The sequence below is a fragment of the Dermacentor silvarum genome, chromosome 4 (genome assembly GCF_013339745.2).
Source record: "Dermacentor silvarum isolate Dsil-2018 chromosome 4, BIME_Dsil_1.4, whole genome shotgun sequence".
Lineage (NCBI taxonomy): Eukaryota > Metazoa > Arthropoda > Arachnida > Ixodida > Ixodidae > Dermacentor > Dermacentor silvarum.
Genome location: NC_051157.2, coordinates 45,159,680 through 45,172,364, shown reverse-complemented (window position 1 = coordinate 45,172,364; position 12,685 = coordinate 45,159,680). Strand labels below are relative to the sequence as shown.

The 12,685-nt window shown below is 44.1% G+C and overlaps 2 protein-coding genes across 2 annotated transcripts in view; one reads left to right on the top strand and one right to left on the bottom strand.

Annotated features, from left to right (window-relative positions):
* Positions 1-2,065, bottom strand: part of LOC119449931 (ecdysone-induced protein 78C-like) — a 110,000-nt gene extending 107,935 nt beyond the window's left edge. The window contains exon 1 of the mRNA XM_037713225.2: positions 1,571-2,065. Coding sequence (XP_037569153.1) covers positions 1,571-1,676 — 106 coding nt within the window. The 5' untranslated portion in view covers positions 1,677-2,065. The remainder of the gene's footprint in view (positions 1-1,570) is intronic.
* A 272-nt stretch (positions 2,066-2,337) lies between these two features.
* LOC119449930 (WD repeat domain phosphoinositide-interacting protein 4) lies at positions 2,338-11,009 on the top strand. The gene is made up of 11 exons (XM_037713224.2): positions 2,338-2,591; positions 2,968-3,042; positions 3,123-3,227; positions 3,311-3,398; positions 3,905-3,999; positions 4,803-4,888; positions 5,989-6,111; positions 7,516-7,601; positions 7,682-7,783; positions 7,901-8,019; positions 10,832-11,009. The coding sequence occupies exons 1-11, from the start codon at positions 2,540-2,542 to the stop codon at positions 10,939-10,941; spliced, it is 1,041 nt and encodes a 346-aa protein (XP_037569152.1). The 5' UTR covers positions 2,338-2,539; the 3' UTR covers positions 10,942-11,009.
* Positions 11,010-12,685: the final 1,676 nt, after the last annotated feature.

Below are 12,685 nucleotides of genomic sequence, written 5' to 3'. Positions count from 1 at the left end.
TCGGCGCTCACGACTATGTGCAAAGCGATTATACGCAGTGGTCGGAACAAGTAACAGCTAGCATAGTGAGATTTTCGCACACGCAAAGCTTAATGCGCACTTATGTTTACCACATGTATACCACAGGAACGATATAGTCTCTATATATACTGTAACCGCTGTTACACGTGAAAGTGACCACGCCCCCTTTCTTGTGTTCGCCACTTGCTGATGGTTGGAATTGACTCTTTGAATGACAAAAGCCCCGAACAATCCTACAGCGCTGCTGCGCTATAGGGAAATCGCTTAGCACACATCGAGTGCGCGCGCGACAATAGCTTTTCAGCCCTTTCGAATTTTTCGCGAGACCAACTAGATATCTCGGCGTTTACCGTGTGTCCTATATAACGCGGCACTTGTTGATAGCCTTCCAAAAACAAAAACAAAAAAAAAAGTTCGTTATAAACTAAACAACTCGAGAATGGCAACTGCGTTCGGTATAGAGGCGAACTTCTTAGGCCGCATGATTATATATACACACCAACGCGTCGAGGAGAAATATATTTGTGTGCCGCCAATCATTTTAAAGCAAATAAACCCCGACATTATTGGCCCACTTTCTTCATAACTTTGCTTCTACTTCCTTTAATATGTTTCTTCGCCGTTCTGGCACGTGAATGAACGCAAAAAATAAAAAAAAATAAAAAAACTACAAACGAACATCCGGAGCGTCATACCCCAGATACCACGATATTTGAGGAAGGACAAAAAAAAAAAAAAAAAAAAAAAGATCGATCCGAATGTTGACAGAACGGACTTGAGAAGTTCGATACAAAGATCAACGTAAGACAGCGGGCGTCGCAAAGACCTGTACTGATATTTTTTTTTTAATTTGTTATTATTGTGACGATGAGCGTATGCCCACGACTACCGATCGCCGACGGATGATCACGCAGATTGGCAGGACTGTAAAACATTTTCGTCGGTTGGCAAATGTAACGGCCGCTTACTCCAGTGAACGAAACTAATTCGCGGAAAGCGTTTCCTCGAAGCGAAAGATTTAGTAATACGTCTCGAATGAGAGGGCTCCTTTTTTCTTCCCCCATTCAAATTCGCAGACCGTCATTTAATGCTCTTATTTTCATTGGTCGATAGAGAACACCCCGTTACTGAACACAAAATAGAAAATATTCCTTTCGCCCCACCCCATAAATAGAGCGATGCAAAATATAATTCAAGTTTCGTTTGTTGCATGTTACGGAGGGTAACGCCGAAACGCTGTGCGCAAGTTCTATAACAAACCTAAAACAATCAATGCGCACAATTTGTTGCAAACTTCTACGCTGCGTTATGTCAGTTGCACCCGCAGTGGTGAGGGGAAAGAAGAAACGAAAAATGGAAAAGATAGATAGACAGACAGATGCGCAGCAGGGGAAAACAGTCAAACTGCAGTCGAAATGACCGAAAATAAAAATAAAAAGAAAGCTCAGGTGCAGATTTCCATCGGGAGATAGGTCGCTTGCAAAAAGAAAAAAAAAAAAGAAAAAAAGAAAGCGCGTGCTTTTTGCATCGCCAGCGCGCGCACGCTTACCTTGGTCAGGCAGTGAAGTATCCTCGCTGATGTCAGGAGTCGCAGCGCGAGCGGTGGTGGGGCATTTTTCGTCTTCTCTTTCCTCCGTGTTATCCGTAGAGTCCATAGCAACGCATCAGCAGGGCACATCGCACATCACACGCAAACTTCCTCCAAAGGGGGGCTGGGCTGGGCGCCCGTCGCTCTCGGCGCTTGCAAACGGGGTGCACGCACGCTCAGGGGGTCCCGCAGGCTTCACGGGGCGAACCGCGGACTCCTTCGCCAGGCCGCCAGAAATGCGCCCTCCGCACTTGCACCATCGGGCCCTGTGCTCTCATTTAGGCCTTGCACTGGACGTGCACTCGCCGCCCGGATTGCATTGCAGTGGATCTCGGCGCGGTGCAGCCATTTGCAGGTGCCCGGCGAGCACGAGCCCTGCGGAGAGAAAATTGCCAAGCAGACGCTCCTGCGCCGCAGAGCGCGAGCGCACAGCGGCAATATGGCGAGCGCGAAGTACCGTTAGGCCACCAGATGTCCCTACTTTGTGTACGCATTAAAGTGTCGGACGAGCGTGGAGTTGTGATCGCATTCACATCAAGCGAACGCACGCGGAACGCGCCGTTTTGCGATGAAATCACGCAATAAAATAGATATACTTTTCAAGCTTGCGCTTTTCAATCGCTACAAATCAAAACAGAGCCTGTTTCGAGGATTGGCTCGCGCCGACTTGATCGCTTAACTCGGCTATAGCTTGGCTACACCAGTCTAGCCACCCTGGAAATAGAAAAGAGAGACAGAGAGAGGAATGAAAGAGAAAGCAGCTGGAGAAAAACAGAGCGAGTTGTTTGTTCGTGTTGGGCATGGTGTTGGGTGTCCTCTGCGTGCGCATCGATTGCTGTAAAACTGTTTAAGCGTGATAGTCGCATTGACAGCTTTGTATATTTTGCGCTGTTGGATTCTCATAATTGCTCGTACATTGTCAATGCGACCATGTCGTATACGGAAGGGAAAGTGCTGAGTCTTCAGTTCAATCAAGATCACGGTAAGACCGAGCAGCCTTTGTTTACGTTCTCTCACTGTAGCCCTCGAGAGTGTTTAGATTTTATTTACGCCGTGAAATTATTTCTTTTGCCGCTTGGGCGAAACAGAAGCGGGAGTGCAATGGGAGTTGACAGACGCTGTGCCCATCGGATACCTTTTTTGAGCGCCAAATCCTTTGGACTGGGGAGTTCGTGGGCAATAAGACGTCTAATGTTCTTGTCCAATTGTTTGTTGAAATTTCTGCAATGCAAATACCTGTCATGGGGGGGGGGGGGGGGGGGGGTCATAATGTTTAGCACTTTGAGCAGTTTTGGTAGGGGAGTTTGTGCACGACGGACGTGCAGCACACCTACAATAACGTTTCTTTGTTCCTTCAGGTTGTTTCTCCTGCTGCATGGACACGGGACTGCGGATATTTAATGTTGAACCACTGGCAGAAAAAGCACACTTAGGTACAGGCCTTTCTTTTTCTGCTTGATATGGCAAATTTTGACGTGTGGGCACTGCTCAAATACGTCCCTTGCTCACGCAGATATGTCCCAGGTGGGCAGCCTGGCCATCTGCGAAATGCTCTATCGCACCAACTTGTTGGCTGTTGTTGGAGGTGGACCTTCGCCCAAGTTCGCTGACAACACAGGTCTGTTCGCTTATTTTCACAACAAAACTTTGCGCATTTACAAATACATATATTTTGCATTAACTATATCCTTCATTTTGCAGTGCTAATTTGGGATGATTTGACGAAGCGATTCGTCATGGAGTTTACTTTTCCCACCACTGTCTTGGCTGTGAGGCTCAGGAGGGACAAGTATGTATACAGACATCATTTGTGCCCTGAACGCATTTTTACACCTGTGATTGATGTAATGCACTCTACCATCCTGCTGCTCACTGAGATCTTGCCTCTCTAATCATTCTGTTCAATCTATTAATTGCTTTATAACTTATGCCTAGTAATAGGTTGTGCGTTAAAAAAAAAGTTAATTGACTGTCTCACACATCTCCCTGCCATCTCAAGAAATTGATCCAGCAGTCCCCTCACTTGCTACACTTATTGTTACTGCCACCCGTGTCTTCATGCAAAAAATGGAAACTACATTCTGCTTAAAAGACATCAATATGACAGAAAACATAGCAGATTTAACACATGTTCCATAAATGATCTGCAATTCAACTAGCTCGAAATTCTTTGCTGTATGCTATGTGAAAAATGTTTACTTGAAAGCACTTCAGCTGGAAATTTCTGAAGTGCTAAAGTGTAAGTGCATGACTTGATGCTAGAAATATATATTTTTTGTTTTCTGTTCTGCTCAGGATATTTGTGGTGACCAGGCGTCAGATCCACGTAATGTCATTCCTAAATAGCCCGGCCAAGCTGTTTACGTGCGACACATGGGACAATCCAAGAGGTAAGGTTTCTTTTATTTCTTTTGATAGTTCCATAGCCTGAGAATTGATTGGTTCATCTGGAAAATAAGCTGACAGAAAACTTGCAAAGTCTCACTTTGGAACATCAATTTCATTTCAGCTGTATTTTTGTTTTACCTTGCAGTGTGCATTGGAAGAAAATAAACTGATGAGTTATACAGGACCGATTAGTCTTAGTTTGGCTGCGTTGTTGGCATTTCAGCAACTGTGCACACTGGAAATTATTGACGTTTCCTGGTGTCACTCAGTAGTTGGCATTGACAATGTTGCGCTGACTTTCTTTAAAGGCTACTGCTTATGCTATTTTGATAGCAGGTGGACGTGTCTGTTTACACATACTGCCTTTACAATTCTAAACACAACAACAACAACAAAAAAAAATGCCTCAGTTTCCTGCGGTAGTTGGACAGTAATAAATGTTTCCGACTACACTGTAGTCCAATTATGATGTTCCTGAAAAGTAAGATAACCCTATCATTAGAACTTTGTCATATATTGTTGCATTGGCAGGTTTTACACAGATTCAACATTCAGTGTACTGGACACTGCCCATCATAATAAGTAGTGATCATCTTAAGCAGACTGCATGGTGTCAGAACTGTACAGTTTTTTTACCAAGCTAGAACAAAGTGCCGTTTTTGTAGCATCTGTGAGCTCGATTGCTGTTTTACCAAGTTCTCAGTGGCCATGCAAAGGATGGCTATCGGAAATCTAAACAAAATCAGTGTTTGGAGTACTTTACTAAACGAATGGGTATGAGCAAATTTCATTCTTTTCTCTTGAGGTCTCTGCCAAGTGACGCCTTCTGCTGCTGCTGAGAGGCACCTCCTTGTCTTTCCCGGCCAGAGGTGCGGCGGCGTCCAGCTTGTGGTAAGAGATTGCAGCAAATTTTGGAACCGGCTCTTGCTTGCAGTTACAAGTGATGATTACTCTATGCTAGCAGACTAGCCTGTCGTATATTTCTTGATGTGGGAATAATAAATTGACTGCTCAGGGACATTAATTTTTGTAAAACCCAGACCAGTGCAAAAAGCACCCAGCTCGGTTCGATGGCACGTGCACGGCCGAGTACCTGATGTCGTGGTTCTCATTATCTCTTAAGGACATAAGGGGTCTGCATATTCCCTTCCCTTCTCCAGGTCGAAATAAATTTTCTCTGCAATCATTTCATTTTTGTCGTCTGATGCAGCCAATTTCTCCATGCACAGCACTTCATTTTTCAATTCAGATGCACAACAGATATCAGCCACAGCAGCTCACTAAATACATTGTTAGTGCGGAAAAAAAAAGGCAGTTTAATTTCCCGGCCAACTTTCCCTTGCTTGCTTCAAAGCAGTGTGGTCTGCCACCAAGGCCTGACCCGATGTGGACTTTGCAAAAAAATTGGAATTGCAGGGTCGTGTGACGCTAAGTTTGTCCAAAACTGCTATTCGTTTCCTGCGGAATCTAACTTTTCCTTGTGAATCCAACTTGAACAGTTCAAAAAGGGCGATTGAAGCAACGATTCTTTCAGTAATTATTTTCAGCAGCTGCTGGGGTGCACTCGTGGATAACTGGCATGCATCTGCCATCTTTCATTTAACCTGCATTGTGCAAGCTTGCAAAAAAGGCAGCACAACTAAAAGAGGACACATGCCACACAAGTGTGAGCTTGCAACTATTCATTTGTATGCACCATGCATTGGTGGCTGTCTGCTCTTTCCAGCTTTGTTCTTTTTGATGTTCTAATGTTGTATTATTTCTGATCCTACGTACAAATTAACTGTGTTAAAGATCATGCTTCTCTGGTAAACATTCCTTTTTGGTACATTCGTGTCCTTCTTTTTGTTTATGCTCCATTGGTTCAGAGCAAGGTGGCTTATCAAGGAGTATAGCATCACTTGCCAGCATGCATATGCGTAGTCTTTTTCACGTCTGCCAGTATTTTGACCCCCCCCCCCCCCCACCTCCTCTATTTTTTGTACTTTCAGGACCTCTCTGCAACGGTGCCAAGCATGTCAATGTCTCCAGTGACCATCCCCGCCCACCAAAATGACATTGCATGCATCGCTCTCAACCAGGAAGGCACCATGCTTGCCACTGCATCACAGAAGGTTCTATTTTGCTTTCCATTTGCTAACTCTTATGTTCAGTGTAGCTGCTCTAAAGGGATGCCAAAGGCAAACGTTAAGTCAAGCTGACCCAATTAGTGCTCTGAAATGTCCACAAGATTATTTTTATTAAGCCCAGAGCTTCATGAGTGAGAATGACCTAAATGTGGGACACGATTGGCACTATGACAATGGAAGTGGGGTCTTATGTCTGGCTCCTAATACAAAAATAGTTTACAAGTACTAATAACAAGAGAGTAATTCCATTACTTCTTATCATAAGAGAAAAAATCAGTTTGGCCGGTTAGCAGAGTTTGCTTTCTCTGCTGGTTTGTATTACTGAACATGGTGGAATGCATGCCCACAACACAGCTGTAGCTGTTTTAGGCACACAAGATGAAACTGAGTGAAAGCATAGCTTGGGCGACTTGTTTCCAGACAAAGGCAGCCAGGAGGCTCAACTTTGATGCTCTAGGAATTATGAAAGAAGATAAAAAAAATAATTTGAAAAGTATGTAGTACCATATTTACTTGACTTCTATGTGCCCTTGATTGTAACGTGCGCCTTATTTTTCATGGCCAGAAATGAAAGATGCAGGGCAAATAAAATCCCCTTAGTTGTTCCCTCACCATATTTGATTGGCAAGAGAGAAATAGCAATTTGTTGTCGCTTTGAAAAAGAAAATTCAGAATGGAGATCACTGGAGGTGCAATTTGTACTGCAACTATAGGTGATGTCGGCGATGACAAACATTTGGCACCTGCAGTATTGTTTCCGAACATAAAAGTGGATGTTTAGGGCTGCTTTGTAGATAAGTAGGATGTATCCGCTCTTTTGTGCCGTTAGTGTACTGACAATGCGGCCTGCGTGAATGGCGAAACGTCTATGTTGTAAAGCCAGGGCAAGGAAGTTCACAACTATGAGTTCCTTTGACTTTTGGCAAATGAAAAAGAAAGTATGCATTATAATTGAGTAAAAATGGTAAACCACATATTTTAGCTTCATTTAACATTGCCAGCTCTTGAAGTGCTTTTGAGTATCATTGTACAAAGAGATTTGAGAAGGGGGGGGGGGGGGGGCTCATGCCTAAGACGCTTTGAAATTTTCTCAATGTGACGCATGGGCTACATCATCTTTTCCACCATTAATTACAATGATTACAATGAGACTCTCATCCTTGTGAGAATAATAGGGATTGCACTGAACACTGCCATTTTTGCCGAGTCTCTGATCCAGGTGGCTACATGAAGTCTCGTGTGATAATATGTGTGAGCTAATGATGCAAGCTGAAAAGAATGGATCTGGAAAAGTCTGGTGTCTGTTTCCAGAGTGGCTTTAGATGCTCTCAGTTCAAGTGCACTTTACCAATTTGTGTGCTTGTAACATTTTGGTATCCTGCTTGACAGGGCACCTTGATTCGTGTCTTTGACACACTCAAGCGCAACTTGGTTGTGGAGCTGAGAAGAGGAGCCGACCCAGCTACGCTTTACTGGTATGCACAGTTACGTATTGGCTCTTGCCTGGCTGGCATCTTTAGAATGTGTTTGTTACATCCAACACATTGTCTTTCAGCATAAACTTTAGCCAAGACTCGGAGTACATCTGCGCGTCAAGTGACAAAGGGACAATCCACATCTTTGCCTTGAAAAATACCAAGCTAAACAGACGATCAACGTGAGTTGGTGCTCGTGGCACTACGGCTGCTGTTTACCCTGCCGTTACAGTGCGCCTTGGTTACTTGGCAACTTGAATAGCATACCTGCAATGTTTGCTCCTTCTGCTTGCGCACAGCTTCCAGAAGATGGGATTCTTGGGTCCTTACATGGAGTCGCAGTGGGCCCTGGCAAATTTCACGGTACCAGCAGAGTGTGCCTGTGTTTGTGCTTTTGGCACGGGGTCATCGGTGTATGGTAGGTGGTTGGCTCTGTGCTCCCTACTTGGCAGGCAATGCTGTGGAAGCTGTGAAAAACAGACATCACATTGAAAGCTTGAGCTGTGAACCTGTAGCCTTGGCATGATCATTTCAACGCTGCATTGTTTGTTGCGTGCAGCGCCTGTCCTCGCCTCAATTTTAAAGGACATATCTCTATATGTATGTGCAACCTAGCCTTGAGACTGTTAGCCAGCACTGCTTCCGCCTAACCAAAGGAATGTGGAACATCTTAATACAGTAAAACCTCATTAATTCAGATTTCACAGGACCAAAAGAAATGTCTGAATTATTTGAATGTCGAATTATCGAGGTTATCAAGAAAACAATACTTACTATGTCAACATGCTTTTATTTACTGAATTAATCAGCAAATCCTGTTTCTATTTTCTATGAAAGTAGAGTGGCAGCTGCAATTCTCATCATCTTGGGGCTGATTAGCACTTGCAGTGGCGAAGGCCTCGCGACTTCCTTTGCAGTGCAACTGTGGCTTCATCCCAGCCATGCTTTTCACTACTGCGTGCACATCCCAATACAGTGAAATATCGATGATACGAATCTCACAGGGTCATGAAAAATATTCGAATTAGCCGAAATTCGCATCATCGAAACACATTTAAAACTAGCTAAATTAAAGAATCGGAGGTGAACTCACTCAGGCACACCTACGTAAAAAGCATTTACAGTATAGACCACTTATAACGCAACCGTTTATAGTGCAGAACTGGCTACAACGCGGCCTTTTCCGACTCCCATTTACCCTCCCATAGAACTCCATGTATACGAATACCGCTTACAGTGCAGCCGCGTGAGACGAAATACCGGTTATAACGCGGCTTCCGCTGGAAAATCTCGCCGACAAGGGCGGTAGCGAGCACGCTTCTCAACGAGGTGCGGCCACCGACGGGAGAGGAGATCAATGAAGGCGATGCGGAGGAGGAGCATGAGACGTGGAGCATGAGTCCAAGGGCGATAATATCGTCACTGCGCGCCGTATGTGCGAGTGAAGGGTGCGGGAGATGCGCGCCTTCACGCACGGAGAGCGAACTCTCCAAGCGGAGGCGAAACGCGCTTCCGTCACTGCCAGGCTCGCAGTCGAGCCCGGCCCTGCTTCCGTCGCGTTGTCTGAATTAACCGGTGTATGGCCCAAATACGTCTGAATTAGCAAGTTTGATTCGATTAAATAATGCATACCCCTGCCAGGACCAGAGGATGAGTCCGAATGAACAGATATTTCGAATTAACAAGGGTCAGATTAATGAGGTTTTACTGTAATACATACTTACACGGCCACTCCCTAGATAACTAGGGCACCCACCCTCTCGCAACCCCTGCTTCTCCAAAGTTATACTCGTTTTGTTTGCAGCGCGCGCTCTGCTTCTCAGAAAGCAACTCGTGCAAACAAAAACATTGCGTACCTGTTGTGTACTATCTATGGAAATGTAATCTAAGCATATAAAATGTGTGTAAATTAAATTTCTGACCCAGGTAGAGCACATGTCGTGGTGCTCAGTCATTCTGTTTTGGCAGGGCAGCCACAGTGAACTGTTGTGACAGATCAGTCTGCAGTATGACAGACGAAGGAACTTATGAACTGTTGATAAATTCTGCATCGGGAGAAAGCAATGATGAAGAACCAACTTCTATGTAGCATGAAATGTTTGCTGAACCATTGCGTGAGAAAAAATATCCGGCAGGAGCTGGGGAACAGTCGGGGAAGAGAACACTGCATTCGAAGGGTTAAACTGTGGTCACTATGTGGAATTTAATCTCTGGAATGGGCAACCTTTGGCAACCAAGGCATCATAGTGTGTTCAAAAGTGGAGGTGCTCTTATTCACACAGGCAATAAGTGTTTGAGTGCAGATTATTATTGTACGTTGCGTGCCAAGGACAGCACAAAAAAAAAAAAGAGAAAAACATATTTTTGAGAAATGCAATTTCTGCCCAAATGTTGCTTAAAAATGTGCATCGCAATACTTACAATCGATGTTCCTAATTGGTATGCACTCCCACTTCATAAAGGGAAAGCTCTACCACCCGACAGTGACCTCCCTAAAGAGTTGTTTCTTTCAGTTTCAAATCCCAGAGCAGGCAGATTTTATTTTTTTTTTCAACTGCAAAGCTTTCTTCCTAAGGTGTCCTCTGTTTCCTTGTGGCTTTGTGATACTTTTGGGTGGATGACAATTTTCATATTCTTGAAACTTCCTCTACCTTACAGATTTCATCAGAACTGATCTGCCATACTCCTGCATATGTTGCTGATATCCAGTACTTGTTACACAAACAGCATGTTTGCATAATATTTCTTGGCTTCTACATTCTATTCCTGTGGTAGTCTGAAAATGTTACCAGTCACCCTCTGTGGTAGCCCAGTGGCTATGGTGCTGCGCTCCCGAGCTTGAGGTTGTGGGTTCGATCACGGCTGCGGCGGCCACACTTCGATGGGGGCGATAGGCAAGAATGCTCTTGTACTTAGGTGCACGTTAAAGAACTCTGGATGGCCAGAATTAATCCATAGAACCCCCACTGTGGAGTCCCTCCAAACCAGATTGTCGTTTTGGCGCCTAAAACCCTGGATCTGTTTTTTTGTTTGTTTTTTCTTCAAATTTAATTTTGCTGAAGGAATTCCACTACAGTGCCCTATTTACTTCCTCATTGCTAAAAATAATTGCATGTACAGAACCTATTAACGAATGGCCTATTTGAGGACATGCAAAATTAGTTTGAATTCTCCTATGCAGAAACATTTGGTTGGTTATTACAGATGTACTGAAATGTCTTCTCTTGCAGCAATTTGTGTTGATGGCTCGTTCCACAAGTATGTCTTCACCAAGGACGGAAACTGCAACAGGGAGGCATATGACATCTTCCTGGACGCTTGCGAAGACGATGATTTGTGATCGTTGCGGATAATCTTTGCCCTGTAGAAATTGTACATATTGTGATTGTCTTAATATAAACCTGTTTAGTCATAATGTTGTTGCTTTGTTTTTTTCTCGTCGCATCTACAGTCAAATTGCTTGTGTTGCCAGCGTGTTTGCTATTAGATGTCGTCAAGGAGTTTCAGAAATTAGAACCTAAGGTTCACGCTCTTGGCCTTGCATACAAAATGGTTCAAGAGGGGAAAACCCAAGTGAAGTTTGGATTTTTAGGCACATGCTACAATTATTTTGTTAATTCCAGCTTCCCTTGCTGATAAAATTGTTTTGTGTCGAATATTTTCTGCAGTCGAACATGCACTGTGAAGCAGACGTTCATGTCAGTAATGTTGATGTATTTGCATTGTGAAAAGTCCTATATGTGGCACACATATTATTCAGTGCGAAAATGATGAAACGCATAGAGCGATGCGCTGCTGCCAACAGTGGACTTATTGAAACAGAAGCTGTGCCTTTAGACATGCGGAAATCACCATCACTTCCCACTTCTAGCTAAACATTGCCTTGAGGAAGACTTATCTACAACTACACTTACGCACATGTCCTCTGCCTGAAGTTTCAAGTATTTCCCTCTAATTTATCGTGGGATTTTTGAAAAAAGTTTCTGAGTGGTGGTGGAGTTATGGGTGGTGGAAAGTGATGATGCCCACATGCATAAATCTGCAGTTTCAATAAAACCACAGTTGAAAGCAGTGCATCGCCCTGTCTGCTCGTGATATTTATGTATATTGTGCTTCGTGGTTTTCACGCTAAATAACGAGTCTCGGCAAGCACCAACTGGCCCAAGCCCAACAAATTTAAACAAGATTTTCGCTCCACCAAAAAACAGTGGTCTCGTATAATTCTGTAAGCATGACTGATGTGCTGTGTCTACGGGACTTATTGCTAAAAACTCTGCTGTAAAGGTGAAGTTCTTTTTTGGATTTGTGCTGGCGGATCCGGAGCCCCCCTCCAAGAGATGCGGTCACTTCAGCTAGTACACTCTACTTCAGCGTTGACAGCATTGAGCACACATGTGCAGCGAATCCCTCCTGTGAGTACACCTTTGCGGAGGGATGAGGGTATGCGTGTCCCACCGGAGGTATAGACTTTCGGGTAATGTTCAGAGGGAAGGCAAAAAGGAGTTAACAGTTGACGAGAAAGAATAAGGTGGTCCGCAAGGTCATTGTTGGGGTCATGACCATGTGCTTCCACGCATGGATGTATTTGTTCACACGTGATTACTTGTGACGTTTGAGAATCTGCTCACAAATGTTTCACTTGAATTGTCGTACATGCAGAGCATTCCCCTTTGCACAAAATCTTAACGCCGGCGCCAATGCGGAGTTAATCGTCACCAACATCGGACACGATATGCATTACTGATCACATTTCTAGAAAACTTTTTTTTTTTTTTTTTTTTTTTTTGTAATATACGCTGCTCAACAAGCCGATTTTGTGGACGAATATCTGAACAGGGCCGCGATTTTGTAGCGATGACTTTAAAGTAATAATGCCTTTTCGCGCTTATCGCGCTTTGTCAGTGGTCAGAGCGACGGTCCGCTCGCGTTATCAACGGGATCAGCCGGCCGTGAGCGGTGGATGATAAGACTATTCTAAAATAAGTCATAAGGCATCGCTACAAAATCGCGGCCCTGGTGACATACTCACTTTGGATGGACATGCCTTCAGCACATAATAAGTTCCATTTTTACAAGCTTTTAAA

Bases quoted from the DNA above. Each gene is read 5' to 3' on its own strand.
- LOC119449930 (XM_037713224.2), top strand. From the start codon at position 2,540: ATGTCGTATACGGAAGGGAAAGTGCTGAGTCTTCAGTTCAATCAAGAT. The intron at 2,592-2,967 runs GTAAGACCGAGC...TTGTTCCTTCAG, and splicing joins TCAGTTCAATCAAGATCACG to GTTGTTTCTCCTGCTGCATG. The intron at 4,889-5,988 runs GTAAGAGATTGC...TTGTACTTTCAG, and splicing joins GCGGCGGCGTCCAGCTTGTG to GACCTCTCTGCAACGGTGCC.